Source organism: Siphateles boraxobius, unplaced genomic scaffold, assembly GCF_051911475.1.
Source record: "Siphateles boraxobius isolate OS27281-9 unplaced genomic scaffold, OSU_SipBor_1 15, whole genome shotgun sequence".
Taxonomy (NCBI): Eukaryota; Metazoa; Chordata; class Actinopteri; order Cypriniformes; family Leuciscidae; genus Siphateles; species Siphateles boraxobius.
Genome location: NW_027508755.1, coordinates 4898952 through 4916709, shown reverse-complemented (window position 1 = coordinate 4916709; position 17758 = coordinate 4898952). Strand labels below are relative to the sequence as shown.

The following is a 17758-nucleotide window of genomic DNA, read 5'->3' as shown; positions in this document are numbered from 1 at the left end:
TTTTTATTGGCTCATATGGTTCTGTAAAGAATCTTTAAACATCCATGGAATCTTTCCATTCCAAAAAAGGTTCATTATACTGGAAAAAAGATTATTTCGATTATTAAAAATGTGTATTAGAACGTTCTTAGAACGTTTTCTGAAAGATTCTTTGAGGACCAAAAGATGATTCTCCCACTGCAGGGCGATACACACACTACACATTGTGCATGCAAATATATAAACTGGCAAAATGCTCTTGGCAAATTAAATTCACACATTTAAAAACCTGACAACCGCTGTATCCAAGGCGCAAACCCCATCTGACAGCTCTCCACTACAGCTTGTATCTCATCTGCATAGTGTCTTGTCATTGGCCAGTGGTTTAACAAGAGGAGATGCTGCCGCAAGCTGATTGGCTGAGCTCTGAAGAGGGCTTGGAATCCCTGCGATTGAGAAAGGCCATAAATAGGGCACGAGAACACACACAAAACACAGATGCAGCTGAAACCATTTCTCATGCTTCAAGACTGCCACAATCAAAAAGATCCACGAGTTTGAAGTTTGCAGGGGAAACGAGCAAATCCAAACTCTCAGACTTGCATTCAGTAGAGAGCTTGCGCATTTGGGATTGGGAATCATGTCTCTGGAAGTCAAGGAAAAGACAGAGGTGCGATTGGTGTTCATGGGAGCGGCAGGTGTTGGGAAAACAGCCCTGATTAAACGTTTCCTACAAGACAGCTTCGAGCCCAAACATCGGCGCACAGTGGAGGAGCTCCACAGCAAGGAGTACGATGTGGCCGGAGTCAAAGTGACCGTGAACATCATGGACACGAGCGGAAGCTACTCCTTCCCGGCCATGAGGAAGCTCTCCATCCAGAATGGAGACGCCTTCGCCCTCGTCTACTCCGTGGACGACCCCGAATCCCTGGAAGCCGTCAAGAGCCTGCGTGAGGAAATCCTGGAGCTCAAGGAGGACAAGTTCACACCCATCGTAGTGGTGGGAAACAAGACCGACCGGCTGCACGAGCGGAGGGTGTCCGCGGATGACGTGCTGGCGAAGGTGGAGATGGACTGGAACAACTGCTTCCTGGAGGCCTCGGCCAAAGAAAACGAGAACGTGATGGAGGTGTTCAGGGAGTTGCTCAAGCAAGCCAACCTCCCCAGCCGCCTCAGCCCGGCCTTGCGTCGTCGCAGGGAGACCTTTCCCAAAGACACGGGTCTACGGCCGCCCATGAACAAGGCCAACAGCTGTTCAGTCTCCTAAAGCCCGCAAGAAAAAGACGAGTGAGAAAGGCGAGGGTTGAGTTTCTTCTCAACGCCGATGCTGACGCAAAGCGATGATTTGGAAGTATCTTTTAAGGCGCGCTTTTGTTACACAGCGAAACTTCCCAAAATCCCGCTTCCAAAATCAGCATCCAGTGATGAAAGAAAAAAGGGACAAAGATTTCATAGAAAGAGGAGGATGATCAAAACACAATGAACTGCTGCGTTTGCGCAAAGAATCTGTTGAATGTTCTGCCTGTGATGTTGAGTTTCTGAAGTTCAGTTGTGTGATCCGTGTCGTCAACATTCTATCGTATACGCTAAAATATTCGGACTTTAATTCTATAGCATTGCAATATTGCAATGTCATCAATGTTTGTTAACATAATTTGACTATGACATTCATTGGTTTACAAATCATTGCACCAAGTATTAAGGTCACTGTGTTCATTGTTCAGTTGCATATACCGTCAGAATCAGTACATGCACTTTTATTCTGTCGAAAACTCGTATGTTGCACTGATGTCTGAAGCACAAAATAAAGACAAACTTTTGATCTTTTGAACTTTTTTTGTATCTATATACAATATTTTGTGATATACTTGTTGGAAATATCTATTCATTCTTTATCACTACGCTGCATGTTTTCCGATATATTTAAATATTATTAAACCAAGATGCTTTTAACTGAGAAGCAAAATGACATCGGATATAAGTCTTGTTTTCTGAAAAGTATCAAAATTAAGTGAGTTTTTATACTTAAAACAAGAACAAATATCTGCCAATGGGGTGAGAAAAATAATCTTGTTTTCATTTTGATTTAAGTATATTTTTCTGACCCCACTGGCAGATATTTTCCTTTTTTTTTTTTTTTTTAAAGTCTTGTTTTCAGCGAAAAAGATTTAATATCTTTAGTAAATTTGCGTCTCAAGTAAATGTGTCTTGATTTAAGAATGTTAGATATTTGTACTGGGAACCAAGTATCATGTACAGCGTTTTTAAGAAAAACGTAACAAAAGACTTCAAAGCTATGAAAGAACAAAAACTACACGATGGAGTTTTCATGTGCTGTTTTTATCTTGTAATTTTTTTGTTGTAAAAACATTAATATATTGTATATTTATCCTCAAAATAATTTCAAGTATTTAAGTACAAGCTATTAAAAGAATTTAGATACAATAATTTAACTACAGTTTCAGTCAGTCATAATATCCAGAAGGCAACATAAACCCCATGAAAACATAACCATAATACCTAACTTTTATACTTTGATAATAAAAAACGTCTACCACAGCTCAATTTCACATGCATGCCGTGCACATACAGGACTTGTCAAATATTGCCACCTTGTGGTGCATCGACTGACTTTGAGCTCCTCATTTCTCCGGCTTTGGGTATGATATGCCATGAATATAGTGAACAATAAAAGCAACGAGGAAACGTGTTGCGTATAACAAAGGCCTGTTATCACTTACACACCCAACAGGAAGTAAGGTAGTTCCTAAAACACTGAGTGAATGATCTATTGAATGAAAACGTAATGCATGTAACATGTTGCACCTGCAGCACATACTGTATCTGCATCATAACATTTTACAATGACAGACTTCTGTTTAACAATGCAGTACTGTACAGATAATAAAGTGGGTTACCACATTAAGTATTTCCTTTAATGTATCATACAATAAAAAAGGTTGTTCACAGTTATCCAAACGTTACTTGGTTATTCAAGTCTTAAAAACTTAATTGTCATGAAATCTACAATTACATAATGAACATTTAACCCCAAAAATTACACTGCAAAAGAAATGACTACTTTTTGAGTTATTACTGTTAATTGTTTATATACTTGCTTTCCAGCACAATATATATATATATATATATATATATATATATATATATATATATATATATATATATATAGTTTAGAAAGTGGAAAATTCCAAAATATATTCAAGATAATGTAGATGAAAACAAGACTTAATATTTTATGCGATGTTGCTTCTCAAGTAAATATATATTTTGTATATATCTCTATATTTAGATATTCAAAAGTTTGGGATCGGTGAGATTTTTACTGTTGTTAAAAGAAGTCTTGTATGCTCACCAACACATTTATTTGATAAAAGAACCAATAATATTTGTAAAAAATGATGACAATTTAAAATAACAGTTTTCTATTTGAATACATTTTAAAATATAATTTATTCTTGAGATCAAAGCTGAATTTCACATGTCACATGATCCTTCAGAAATCATTATAACATGATGATTTGATGCTCAAAAAACATTCATTATTATATTATCAATGTTGAAAACAGTTGTGTAAATTGTTTCCAGATTTTTTGATGAATAGAAAGTTATATTTCATTTATTTATTACAATTATGTACAATGTCTTTACTGTAAATTGATCAATTTAATGCACCCTAGCTGAATAAAAGTATTAATTTCTTTTATTATTTCTGATGACACTGAAGAGTGGAGTAATGATGCTGAAAATTCAGCTTTGAACACAGGAATAAATTACATTTTAAAATAGAAAACAAGTTTTTTTTTATGTATTTATAATCAAACAAATGCAGCGTTAGTTAAAAACATTAAAAATCTTACTGATCCAAAACTTCTGAATGGCAGTGTATACACACACACACACTAATATATATATATATATATATATATATATATATATATAAAAATGTATAAATATAAAATTTAAACCAAAATTTGCGATGCAATTTTATGTTGAATACACAGACACACACACATATACGAGTGAAATATGCCAATGAAGTAAGTGAAAATGTTGAAATGGTTTAATTCTGGTATGTTCCTCATACACAGACTTGTAATATAATAAACAAGTCATATGAACTACTTTTATGGTGCTTTTTAGTCCCTTTTGAAAATCATGCATTTTGGTTGCATGAAAACAAGCAGATCATCTCTTTCTGCACTTTCACAGAAGAAAGTCAGCCATGTATGATTGGAATGACTTTAAGGTTTCCCAAAATGTCTATGCACTAAAACACAGTTGCCCACTGACACACACAAACTGTGAGTATTTCCCCTTTCATACGAACAGCAGATACAAGGTGTATTGTTTCCTGAGGCCACAAGTGGGAAGTGACCTCTAAACGCTGCATGTCTAGTTCCTCTTTGAGCCGAGTTTAAACACACAGCTGTCTGTTCATTGGTCATCCACACACTGATAAGTGCCCCTCTCATCAGATCTGTGTTTCACTGATAACAGTGTTAAACCTGCTACACCTGCACAACAACTGGAGGTACGTTTGGTTTAGTTTTTTGTGTTTGCTATACGTTCAACTATCATTGTTCTTTTGAAATGAAAAGATCCTTGAGAATTTAGTAAATATTTGTATTGGTTAAACCTTTCATAGTCATGTCGTGACTTTCTCCTCTGGAATTTTGGTAAAATGTTGGTAGGCAAAAGATTTGAATGTCCAATTGACATTCAATTATATATATGTGTGTGTGTGTGTGTGATCAAGGTTTCATGTTCAATGAAGGAAAGAAAGTGATACAAGTTTGGAATGACATGAGGGTGAATAGATGACAATTGTCATTTTTGGGACGTCTGGGTCCCATTTTATTTCAAAATATTTTAAACTATATAAGAAATTATATTTTCCTTCTAGAAAATGTAGATTGTAGGACCATTACAATGTTTTGCATTAAGCACAGGGCAACATAAAATTAATACATTTATTTATACATCATGGTAGTTTAAGGTTTAGATATACCACTTTTTAATTATGCAGATTCATTTTTATTAATAAATATTTCAACTCCCTGACAAAAGAAAACAGTAAAAAAATTACAGACAAATTATGGTAACGACTGTGTGCTTAATTTTCATGAACGTAATGTCACATTCCAACAAAAAAAACATCATAATTATCCTTAAAATAGGCATAATTTTCTATGCCTATTTATTAGGCAATTATGTCTTGATTTTGAGGCAAAATGCAACCCAGAAATGTTTCCATAGGTTCTTTTGTTTGGGTCGCTTGACTTGGTCTAAGCTCCTCAGTGTCGTGTATCAAACCTGAGGAGTTTAGAGCAAGTAAAGGGTCCTTCACGAACTCGTCCTCTAACACTGAAGACCACTGATGACATCACATCCCGACAGGAGCTTGAGGGACACGTTTAAACTCCTCATGGTACTAAATCTAAGAAAACTGCATGTGCTTTTCTATGTTTCAGTTCAATAAAGATTCAACAGAGAGCAGCATGAAGCGAATCTGTGTTTATTTACAAAAATAAGATTGCAAAGCAACAGCAGATACAGTACATTGTAGCAAAAAAAATTATGTTCTCTGTAAGGTTGGACCATATTTGCACAACAGCAAAAAATATAACCGCTTGGAATAAGGTTGCCATAGCAACCACTGTCACTCTCACAGAGTGAGGCACTGGGGAAACAGCTAGTTGACATACAATTGAGGAACACGCAGATGTGGAAGATACGGTTAAAAGAAAGAAGTGTTGCTGTGCTTCAAACGAACAACGGCCGAACGCACACAGAGGAAGAATGGGGGGGGGGGGGGGGGTAGTGCTGGTGCATGTGTTCTCCATCCCTCAGTTATCCCGCTCATATCTAAGGTTTAATCAGGAAGCAAAAGCTAAATGGTATTATCAGTTAACTAGCCAAACGTTCACAGTGTACTGCATTAATTGGCCTAGTATTGCTAATATGGTTTTGAATGCCTTCAAGATAAAAAGTCGTGTATCATCTACGCCAGATCTTGACATTAGCACACAAACGTAATACACTGAAACTGAGGAACAGATTAGACGGAGATGAGTTTACATGCCATTTTGACTCCCTTAGTTGTCGTGTAGGAGTATATGGAGAAGTATTCACAGTACTTGCTTCATTCAGAGCTCTTTTGTCTTGTCTGTAACACTTTACAATAGGGTTTCATTTGTTAGCCGCATTAGTTAATAATTACATTATAAAAATCAAAAGTTGTATCTGTTAACATTAGTTAATGCACTGTGAACAAACATGAACAAACAAATGTACAACTGTATTTTATAGTCAGATTTAGTTTGGCTGCAGTACCAAACGCTTCCACTAGATAAAAGGTGTCTCTTATTCATTTCAAATTTCAATTTTTGACCTCTAGGATCACAAGTGTGACTATTTTTTACAGGACCATTTAACCTTTTCGAATCATGTCCATGATTTTTGTTTTGTGTTCACATAGCAAGTGCCAAAACCTTTACCAAGTTCCGTACCATTCCAATGAAGTAAAAAATCCTAAAACAAAATATAAAAAATTTCGGTACAATTTTGTGCAATGTACCATTTTTCAACATATGAAGTAAAAATATGTTCCTCATAGTAAGTTCATGTTAACCAATACATTAACTTATGTTAACAAATGAGGCCTTATTGTAAAGTGTTACCGTTTTGCTTTTGTTCAATGGAGTAAACATTCATGACACGCATCAACCAACTAAAGTCAGAAACCAGTATTTTCTGTAACATAATATATTTTAGTTCCTTAAGCCCAAGTATACTTCCACCATCCGCGTTCTGCAACGTGCGCGCACTGTTCGAGTGACGTTATTTTTATCATCAGGAGGGTCGGCAGACAACTGCACAATAGTAATGCACAACTGCTCATGCTCAAGGTGAATGTTCAGACAATAAAAGGCCACTAGGTGGCAAAACACAGCGGTGATGTACTGTACAGTAGTCGAAGAAGTGTGTGGAAAGAGCAATACAAAACAACATGCTGTTGCAAGAACAGTAAACCAAGCAGCATATCATTCTTTATCGTTTTGGTATTGGTTCCTGTTCTAAACTTTGCATGCAATGGCAGATCCGCTACTTTTATTCTTCTATCCTTCTGAGTGAATGCCCAGTGAGTGACACGACTCAGTGCTGCCCTCTGATGTCTGGTAGAGTATAGAAAAGCAATTGGGGTGTCGAACTCGTCCGTTCGCACTCATCCTCAGTTGAGTATACTTTGAAGGCTGTGCGGACACGTGCGCGGGATGGAGCGGAGCGCAAAAAAAAGGAAGTATACCTGGGCCTTTAACACTTGATATCTGTAGTGCACATTAAAGCCATAGTTCGATTGTAGTTTAATTACGCAGAATTAAACCAAAAATCACCAGTTTTCTATCAGGAAAGTAGATCCATAACTGACGGTTTTCCTGCAGAATATCACTTAAAGGTAAAAACAGATGTACAGGTGAACACCTTCATAATTTCTATTATTTTCATTGGAATATAACTTCATATCTGCTTTTAGAAAAAAATTGGATGTGTGAGTAAATTTACAGGTTTGAGTAATTGTTCATTTATTTTGGAATTCATGTCATTTAGCAATGGGAGTTTATTTAGATTGTTTTGACGAATAAAAGCGGTTAATTTGATAAATGAAGGTGATTGAAGTGTTTGATTGTGCTGGGAATGGGGAACTGCATTGGGACACCTCTCAACTGCGTAAGATACTTCCCTAAACTCAAACCTACACCTCACCTTTGTCTCTAACCCAAATGTGTCTGTTGGCTAGTCGTCTACTGTGATATTGCGGAACAGGTAGGCCATTGACTCCCCGTTGTGAATGCGTCGGATAGCCTCGGCCAGGATCATACTGACATCCACCGTCTTGATCTTAGGACACTGCAGCTTTTGCACCTCGTGAGGGACAGTGTTGGTCACCACCACCTGAAAGACATCCCAAACATTTTGTCATGCAACATTATCAATACTTGTTGATGAACATTTTAAGCAACCATGTAAATGAAGGCAAGTAAATGCTGATGGACATCTAGCTCATTCTCAAACCTTTTCATAGTTCCTAGAACTATTGATGGAAGTACCCGGATTTTGGCGTGTTCGCACCGCAGGAACTAGGAACGATTTTAGTTCTAGGAACTCCTTTTGGAGGAACTAATTTAGCTCCTACTTCAGAATCGGGTCTAAACCAGCACTATAGGAAATACCATTTATGTTAGTGTACGCTGATTGGCCGAACACATGCGAAACACCAGCACCCGCCATTTTTAAAAAAAACTGTAACATAGCCTACAGATCATAGACTATATATTTTCTCCAGAAACAACATGGAAAACAGTGATAGATGGGCCTCTTAACCTTTATGCTAAATCCAACGCAACTTTGAGAGGACCAAGCCAAACACGATTATGTATTTCTGCTCAAATAGTGACAGTGGATATCAACCACACGGCATACGCTAATAACTTTTCATTACGGTCTACTTTCTATGTATAACAGTTCTATCTAATAACGTACTAGACAGGACTGTTAGACAGATCGTAAACTAATGAGCACGGATAATGCGAGCACTGTGTGCTTAGACTCTGGCGTTCTACGCGCCATCAAAATAAAGCTCCGCCGCGCAGTAAAAATAAAAACAACAAGCGCGGCTTGCGTCACTTCAGAGTTCCAACTGGCGGTGCGAATGCAACCAGAAAAATATCCTAAGGGAGCCATTAGTTCTCAGGGAACCACCCTGTTGACTAGTTCCTAGAACTAATTCCAAGAACTACCCAGTGCGAAAGCCCCTATGAATTTATTTTTATTCCATTTGAAAGAGTTACTGCTGTACTTTTTTTCGAAGAAATCATCTTCTTTTTCCAATTCAAACCCAACGTATCAGGACCCTATTTTCCATAGACACTGAGGGACGACCATAGACATCCCCCTCATTATTGAAATGTGCTTTTTTGGAGAACCAGAATGAGCCATTAACTTCTCAGTGAATGTTCAAGTTAATGAGCTGAAAGACTCACTTCGTCTATAGCGGACTCCTCGATGAGGCGCGGGGCGTCCGCAGACAAGAGCCCGTGGGTGGCCATGATGTAGATCTTATAAGCTCCTCTCTCTTTCAGAATCTCAGCAGCCGCCACAAAGTCCTCCACATCATCGATGATGTCATCCTACAGGACGGAAACCACATGCATTGGTCATCCTGTCAATCAAAAATAATGACTGCCATACTGCTAACTAGTCCAAAAATCTGCATTTCTTACGACAATGATGGCGATGCGGCCTCCAACATCTCCGACAACAGTGATGGGTGGTTTCTCCTTGGCCATCATTACTATAAAGAAAAATATAAACTGGTGTTGCAAATCATTTCAGGAAATCATTTTTATAACCAAGAGTCCAATCAAATCACATTCCATCATCAAAGTAGATTGGGTAAGATGGGGTAAGAAGTGTATGAATTGGCCTAGAACTTTATGTAATGGCCCAACCAACCCATATGGTAAAACTAAAATTTAAAGAGTCCTGAAGGGACCCGATAGCATAGCATAGCATAGCATAACACTAGCCTATTTGTTGGAGAATGCTTCCCATTTTACCCCACCTACGATTGAATTCAATCCAAATAGCAATTAAAAAAACTCATCGCGGCACATGCCATGCAGAAATCAAAATGATTATCTCTTGGTCCCCAATGTACCCAATCATAGGCAAATGTCTAGAGGTTTACACTAAGAGTCAGTGCAGGAAACTACACATCAATCAATCAATCAATCTGTCCTTGAGTCAGCATGATAGACTCTAGGACATTGCTGTAATTTAGGAGAGGTCAAGAAGGGCTAATGTCATTCATCCAGAGGAAAGACACTGGAACACAGCCAAAAACACACCGACCCAAGTAAACACGAGAGAGGGAGACTGCCGGGTCGATTTAAGAATACATAGGGTTAAAGGAGTTATGCATGCCTTCAACACATGCCTTTCATCAACAGCAAGATCCACAGAGCTTTTCGATATTTATACTTATATTATCAGATTAACAAGGTTTGCAGACCTTACAGGCTTATAGACCCACTACTGCAAGGAGCTGCTATGATATAAAAATCTAAAATAGCACATTTGAAAGGAGCAATTCACAGAGGACGAGATCTTGACTTGAAAAAGAGCTACAGCTGATGGAGTGCATAGGAGGCACCAGCACACAGATGCGCCACACATCTTTCTTCACTGGTGACCAAAACCCATATGGACGTGGACCCTTTTTACAGAATGGGTTAATGCATTTCCATTAATGCATTATTAACATTGTAAATCTAGCAATTTTAAAACCTATATTCATTTTTTTTTTTATGTAATGAACATGTACATTTTTAACTCCTACTGTGTGTAACATTGGCTTTGCATTACACAATGACCGTTTCTTACATAACGGTCGAGCGAGTGCTGGCAAATTTTACATCTTTCTGTCTTCTGAGCAACGTTCTAAATAGCTTGATATTTTTTTCCCCTTTTTGGAACATCATAGAAACGCCATCATGGATTTTATTTTCTTCAGCTATTGGAGCAAATGGGAAAGCAAAAGTTATGCATGTCATAGTTTCCGTTTACGACTATAGGTTTACGCTTCTGAGAACACTGAAAATGTGAAAGGGGGTCATTTTATAATTTTTGTGAGCAACATTTTGAAATAAAATCATAAATATTTCATTGTAGATGTTTTCCTTGTTTGCAATCTGTTTAAGACTGTGTTCATTATCGCAGTGTCATCAGCCAGTCAGCGTTGAAATGACGTAATTTTACACAGCGATTAGTCACATGGAAGAGATCATCTTTGTGCAAATGATCAGAGACATGATGCAGCGACTACCAATGCAGTCAGTGATTTCCCGCCTGACATAGTTAGATACTGAATTTGAGTGCTAGAAACCAGCAACACACAGACTCCAGGAGAACTCCAGTTTGTCGTGAAAATAGAAATGCACAGAATCTCTGGCAACTGAAAATATTCGGCCAAACCGGCAGAAAAAAGAATTTATCTATATAAAGATAAATTATCACTTTATCTAGTGGTGTTAATTTTGTCAGCTTTTTTTATTATTATTATTTTTATTATTATTATTTAGTCTTAGTCCTGTGTCAAATGTACTTTTTAGTTTTGTCATGTTTCTGTTCAGTCAACTTAATAGCCGGGTATTTTAGTCTAGTTTTAATAAACGAAAACTTCACATTTTTGTCATGCTGCATAATGGTTAAATTGATAATCATTGCCTTCCACAGTATAAAAAAAAACATACATTATGGAAGTCAATGGGGTCCATAAACTGTTTGGTTTCTGACATTCTTCAAAATATCTTCTTTCATGTTCAGCAGAAGAAGGTTCTACAGGTTTGGAAAAACTTAAAGTCCCTGTAAAGGCAATTTAAAAAAAAAAATTTAAACACATTATAAATGTTAGAAATGTATTGCTAAAACATATTACAAAGACTGTGAACTGTGTAGTACTGAATTGTGGAGTTAGACCATTAAACAGTTTTTCACCATTGATATTTTACGGATTTTTTGGGCGGGGCTAAAAGGGTACTCGATGACGCACTGGAGTGCCTGAGCTCCTGGCCCCGCCCCTACCTGATGACTCACTAGAGCCACTGAGGCAGGCCGCTCCCCTAACAATATAAATAGAGCACATCTGCATCAGTTTGCCGCTCAATCACGAGTTACTGTCAGTACTATTAGTTACTACAGCTTATAGTTTGCTAGTTAGCTACGTCTTCGACACGGAAATGCGTACTACCTGGATGTGATCACGTACAAAACAGATCGGTGTCCTTATTTAAATTTCCTAAAAACGATCACATCAAGGAGAGGTGGATTAATTTTGTGAAGAGCCACCTTGATGGAAAGCTGAGGATCACCACCAAAACCCGCCTCTGTAGTGATCATTTTACACGGGATAGTTTTATAAACTTTCGTCGGAGACAACTGGGATTCACTGATAATCCGCTGTTGTGTTACTGGTGAATGGGGCCGAACGACTGTCTCCCGCCTCGGCCTTCATCCTGTCGCGCCGACAACTGGTGACATCATCGGCAGTGCGTGCCCACCAATGAGTGTAAGTTGCCTTGTGCGCTTATGTTATAATTAACCTAATAAGCTGCTAGGAGCATCCATTCCGGCTGTAGCGGGTCGTGACAGTTGATTGTGGCGACGGCAGCTTTACCACGAGTGGGCGTGGTTTCAGCGCAGCCAGCAGACGCCCCTAGCGTTTGAAAGCAGAGACTACTGCTCATTTTTTCAAGATTTTGATAGCTTATTTTATGTACTTGCCGGCTTTTTTATCATTCAAAAATGTCTGGGTGTCTAATAACACATTTTTCTGTGATATGACAAACTCAGAACACATACTTCATTTTGACTTTACAGGGACTTTAGGGTCGGAAAATGATGACAGAATTTTCATTTTTGGGTGAACTATTCCTTTAAGGTTTTTCTATTAAACATGGTTGCCAGATCACAAAGATGAAGTAAAACACCAGGCAAAAAAAATGTATCCTTTTAACAGAAAAGCTCTGATTTAAACTCCTAACATCTTACATAAATTTCCTACAACATAGTCAGTGTTGCCAAGTTTTTGTAGTCCACAGGTTGCGATTTTTACCCCCAAGACCACTAGTTTTGGCCATGATCAGGCTAGTTTTGATTAGCAAATGGCCAGGTATAGTTGTGCAGGCCTGGAAACCTTGCTCATGGTAGAGGCTTGTACAGCAGTTTGTATATTTTTTGTCTGTTTTTTTTTCTGACAAAGGTAAAGTTTTTATTTTTAACAATTTTTTTAATTCGTCTCGTTTTTTTCGTCAACAATACTAAATATTAATATAGTCACAGTTATCGTTTAATGACCTTGTTGTCTTGTAATCAGTCTTAGTCATAAAAAAAAGGTAATTTAAGAAAATTTTTCGCCATCGTTTTCGTTAACAAAATTAGACACTAAATATAGAAATGATATAAAATAACGCAGATGGAATGCAAGATGACGTCCTGTGTGAACGACCCCAACAAGTGCTGATAGACAACGGCAGTTTTGAAGTCTGGAAGTTGATATTAACAAGATTTCTATTGCATAAGTTATATTCTCAATGGTGATGTCAAACTGTTTCTCACTGTGCATTTCTACAAGCTTGTGTGACCACAAAGCATATGTTGACTTCTCATATGCTAGCCTGTTTTTAAATTAGCCCTGTTTCAAAAACTCTAAGCCTTGATAAGAGCTTTCAATAACACCTTTCTCTATTTATCAAGGTCATGTGTTTCCAAGACGATGCAAGATCCTTGGTTACAAGCAGCTAAAAGACTACCATTTAAAAACTCCAGTCTAGGGGTTTTCATAAGCAGGCATGGTGTGTTGATTGGCAAGATGAGCCTGGATCACAAATAAAGACATATCTCTCGGACAGACATTCAATGGTTCCATTTTGATGGAACAAATGATGATAATTACATGGAAATTGAAAAAAAGCACTTCATTTGAGGTTTCTTAGTTCTGTTTGAGTGAAGCACTCTGAAGCTTGTTTTTTACAATTATTTGGTAAAATTATATTAAGGCTGGGCGGTATGGCAGTATCTATGGTGAATGTATTTGAGCAGCTTTGTACAACTGCTTGTAATGAACTATTTCAAATAAAAATATAACATAAGTGGAGTACCTGATTTGTAAAATAGTTAAAGGGGTCCTATTATGCCCTTTTACGAAGTCTTGTTTTTGGGGTGTACTAGAATATGCTTTCATGCTCGATTGTTCATAAAACACAGATCATGTTTCACATATTTTACATTACAGCACCTCTCTCCCCAGTCTGACTCGAATGAGTCATTTTCTATGATGCCCCTCCTTCCGAAATACGAAATGTGCTGTGATTGGTTAGCTGGCCCAGTGTGTTGTGATTGGCACCACTTGGCACACCAAGCGCGTGTTGGGAAATATCACGCCCCTTACCATAACCGCAAGCTCCTCTCAGATGTTAATATTAAGGATGTGTCAATTTCAAACCAATTCAGACTTAAGAATGTTAACATGAGGATCGTTCAGAACGGATTTCATGCACAGATTTCGCAGGATGTCTCAGTAGGGTTTTTTCTTTCTTTTTTCTTATGCGTTTTAGATACGATGTTATACACAATTTAATCATGATATTTGTTGGAAAACTATAGTAATACAAACAGTAATCAATCACAAAACCATGGTTAATTTTCCTACGGGGTGTTAAAAAAACGCGAGAGCTAACAAAAGCTACAGTAAACACTATATCAACACTAATGTTAGCTCGCAGGCGAGCGAAGCCAACCAGTTTTGCCCTTTGTTACATCGTAGCAACAACATAAAACGTATAATTGGAACTGTTAATTGAAAACGCAACTACAAGTAAAACTAACAATTTGTGATCCACAAACAACAGATTGTCCCGACAAAGTGGGAACTGCTCCATTTCAGAAGAAGCTTTTGTGCGTTGTACTCTTTTAGGTTCTGGAAGCGGTTCTCCATAAAATGTGCAGCATACAGAAACGTTTGTATTATAATGTTTAAGAATAGCGTTTAAAATAAGTCAAGCACTCTAGGTTCGTCCACCTTAGGAAGGTAAAACAAATGAGTTTTGGAAACGGGGTGGAAAAAACAGCATCTCGTTGACAGCGACAACACCGTCTTCTCGCTCAACCAGGCCCCCGCAATGTTTTTGCATATTCTGTGGGCGGGGATTATTTAAATGAGTAACATCTGGGAAAAAACACATTGTAGTTCTTGCAAAGTGGATTCTCTTAAAGAAAATATCTTCCCTTTGGAGTGGACTTTGAGCTTTGTAAACTTGCAGATCTTTTTTATGCTCAAACAGCAACATTACACACTAACTAAAATTTAAAAAGCATAAGACCCCTTTAATTAAATGGATTATGCAAAAATAGTCAGTATGAAAATAACTAAATTGAGATGCATATTGTTTGCATACTTGTATTGTGATATTTTAGATATACCGCCCACCCATACTCTTCGTAATAGCTTACAATTGCTATTGTTACAATATATTAATAACTTTTAACTGCTCTTGTGCTCAAAATGAGGAAAATATAAAGGGTTATATCACCCAAAAATTTAAATTCTGTCATTTACTCACCCTCATGTAAATTCAAACCGTGTTACGCTCCATGTTTGAGCTTCAGCAATGAAATGAATTATTGTGCTACACAGCATGTTTAAGCTTCAGCAAGAACCAATGAGGTTCATTCTCATGTATTATGCAGCACTTTTGAGCTTCAGCAAGAACCAATGAGGTTCATTCTTGTGTGTTACGCAGCACGTTTGAGCTTCAGCAAGAACCAATGAGGTTCATTCTTGTTACGCAGCACTTTTTAGCTTCAGAAAGAACCAATGAGGTTCATTCTTGTTACGCAGCACATTTGAGCTTCAGCAAGAACCAATGAGGTTCATTCTTGTTACGTAGCACGTTTGAGCTTCAGCAAGAACCAATGAGGTTCATTCTTGTTACGTAGCACGTTTGAGCTTCAGCAAGAACCAATGAGGTTCATTCTCATGTATTATGCAGCACTTTTGAGCTTCAGCAAGAACCAATGAGGTTCATTCTTGTGTGTTACGCAGCACGTTTGAGCTTCAGCAAGAACCAATGAGGTTCATTCTTGTTACGCAGCACTTTTTAGCTTCAGAAAGAACCAATGAGGTTCATTCTTGTTACGCAGCACATTTGAGCTTCAGCAAGAACCAATGAGGTTCATTCTTGTTACGTAGCACGTTTGAGCTTCAGCAAGAACCAATGAGGTTCATTCTTGTTACGTAGCACGTTTGAGCTTCAGCAAGAACCAATGAGGTTCATTCTTGTTACGCAGCACGTTTGAGCTTCTCCAAGAACCAATGAGGTTCATTCTTGTTACGCAGCACGTTTGAGCTTCTCCAAGAACCAATGAGGTTCATTCTTGTTACGTAGCACGTTTGAGCTTCAGCAAGAACCAATGAGGTTCATTCTCATGTTACGCAGCACGTTTGAGCTTCAGCAAGAACCAATGAGGTTAATTATTTAGTTATGCAGCACGTTTGAGCTTCAGCAAGAACCAATGAGGTTCATTATTTAGTTACGCAGCACTTTTGAGCTTCAGCAAGAACCAATGAGGTTCATTCTCATGTTACGCAGCACGTTTGAGCTTCAGCAAGAACCAATGAGGTTAATTCTTGTTACGCAGAACTTTTGAGCTTCAGCAAGAACCAATGAGGTTCATTCTCATGTGTTATGCAGCACTTTTGAGCTTCAGCAAGAACCAATGAGGTTAATTATGTGTTACGCAGCACGTTTGAGCTTCAGCAAGAACCAATGAGGTTCATTCTTGTTACGCAGCACTTTTGAGCTTCAGCAAGAACCAATGAGGTTAATTATGTGTTACGCAGCACGTTTGAGCTTCAGCAAGAACCAATGAGGTTCATTCTCATGTGTTATGCAGCACTTTTGAGCTTCAGCAAGAACCAATGAGGTTAATTATGTGTTACGCAGCACGTTTGAGCTTCAGCAAGAACCAATGAGGTTCATTCTTGTTACGCAGCACTTTTGAGCTTCAGCAAGAAACAATGAGGTTAATTATGTGTTATGCAGCACTTTTGAGCTTCAGCAAGAACCAATGAGGTTCATTCTTGTTACGCAGCACGTTTGAGCTTCAGCAAGAACCAATGAGGTTCATTCTCATGTTACGCAGCACTTTTGAGCTTCAGCAAGAACCAATGAGGTTCATTCTCATGTTACGCAGCACGTTCGAGCTTCAGCAAGAACCAATGAGGTTAATTATTTAGTTACGCAGCACGTTTGAGCTTCAGCAAGAACCAATGAGGTTCATTATTTAGTTACGCAGCACTTTTGAGCTTCAGCAAGAACCAATGAGGTTCATTCTCATGTTACGCAGCACGTTTGAGCTTCAGCAAGAACCAATGAGGTTAATTCTTGTTACGCAGCACTTTTGAGCTTCAGCAAGAACCAATGAGGTTCATTCTCATGTGTTATGCAGCACTTTTGAGCTTCAGCAAGAACCAATGAGGTTAATTATGTGTTACGCAGCACGTTTGAGCTTCAGCAAGAACCAATGAGGTTCATTCTTGTTACGCAGCACTTTTGAGCTTCAGCAAGAACCAATGAGGTTAATTATGTGTTACGCAGCACGTTTGAGCTTCTCCAAGAACCAATGAGGTTAACTATTTTGTTACGCAGCACTTTTGAGCTTCAGCAAGAACCAATGAGGTTCATTCTTGTTACACAGCACTTTTGAGCTTCAGCAAGAACCAATGAGGTTCATTCTCATGTGTTATGCAGCACTTTTGAGCTTCAGCAAGAACCAATGAGGTTAATTATGTGTCACGCAGCACGTTTGAGCTTCTCCAAGAACGAATGAGGTTAACTATTTTGTTTACGCAGCACTTTTGAGCTTCTCCAAGAACCAATGAGGTTAACTATTTTGTTACGCAGCACTTTTGAGCTTCAGCAAGAACCAATGAGGTTCATTCTTGTTATGCAGCACTTTTGAGCTTCAGCAAGAACCAATGAGGTTAATTATTTTGTTATGCAGCACTTTTGAGCTTCAGCAAGAACCAATGAGGTTCATTCTCGTGTTACACAGCCCGTTTGAGCTTCAGCAAGAACCAATGAGGTTAATTATTTAGTTATGCAGCACTTTTGAGCTTCAGCAAGAACCAATGAGGTTA

The 17758-nt window shown here is 38.1% G+C and overlaps 2 protein-coding genes across 5 annotated transcripts in view; one reads left to right on the top strand and one right to left on the bottom strand.

Moving 5' to 3' along the window:
* Nucleotides 1–459: 459 nt before the first annotated feature.
* rasd4 (rasd family member 4) lies at nt 460–1686 on the top strand. Its single transcript, XM_077230758.1, has one exon. The coding sequence runs from the start codon at nt 620–622 to the stop codon at nt 1244–1246; it is 627 nt and encodes a 208-aa protein (XP_077086873.1). The 5' UTR covers nt 460–619; the 3' UTR covers nt 1247–1686.
* Nucleotides 1687–5499: 3813 nt separating this feature from the next.
* Nucleotides 5500–17758, bottom strand: part of prpsap1 (phosphoribosyl pyrophosphate synthetase-associated protein 1) — a 28253-nt gene continuing 15994 nt past the window's right edge. For 2 of the 4 annotated variants that reach the window (XM_077230746.1, XM_077230743.1), the window contains 3 exons: nt 9282–9352; nt 9042–9188; nt 5500–7953 (listed from right to left, as the gene is read on the bottom strand). In XM_077230746.1, coding sequence (XP_077086861.1) covers nt 7795–7953; nt 9042–9188; nt 9282–9352 — 377 coding nt within the window. In that variant the 3' untranslated portion in view covers nt 5500–7794. The remainder of the gene's footprint in view (nt 7954–9041; nt 9189–9281; nt 9353–17758) is intronic. The other 2 variants (XM_077230745.1, XM_077230744.1) reach the window with 2 other exon arrangements.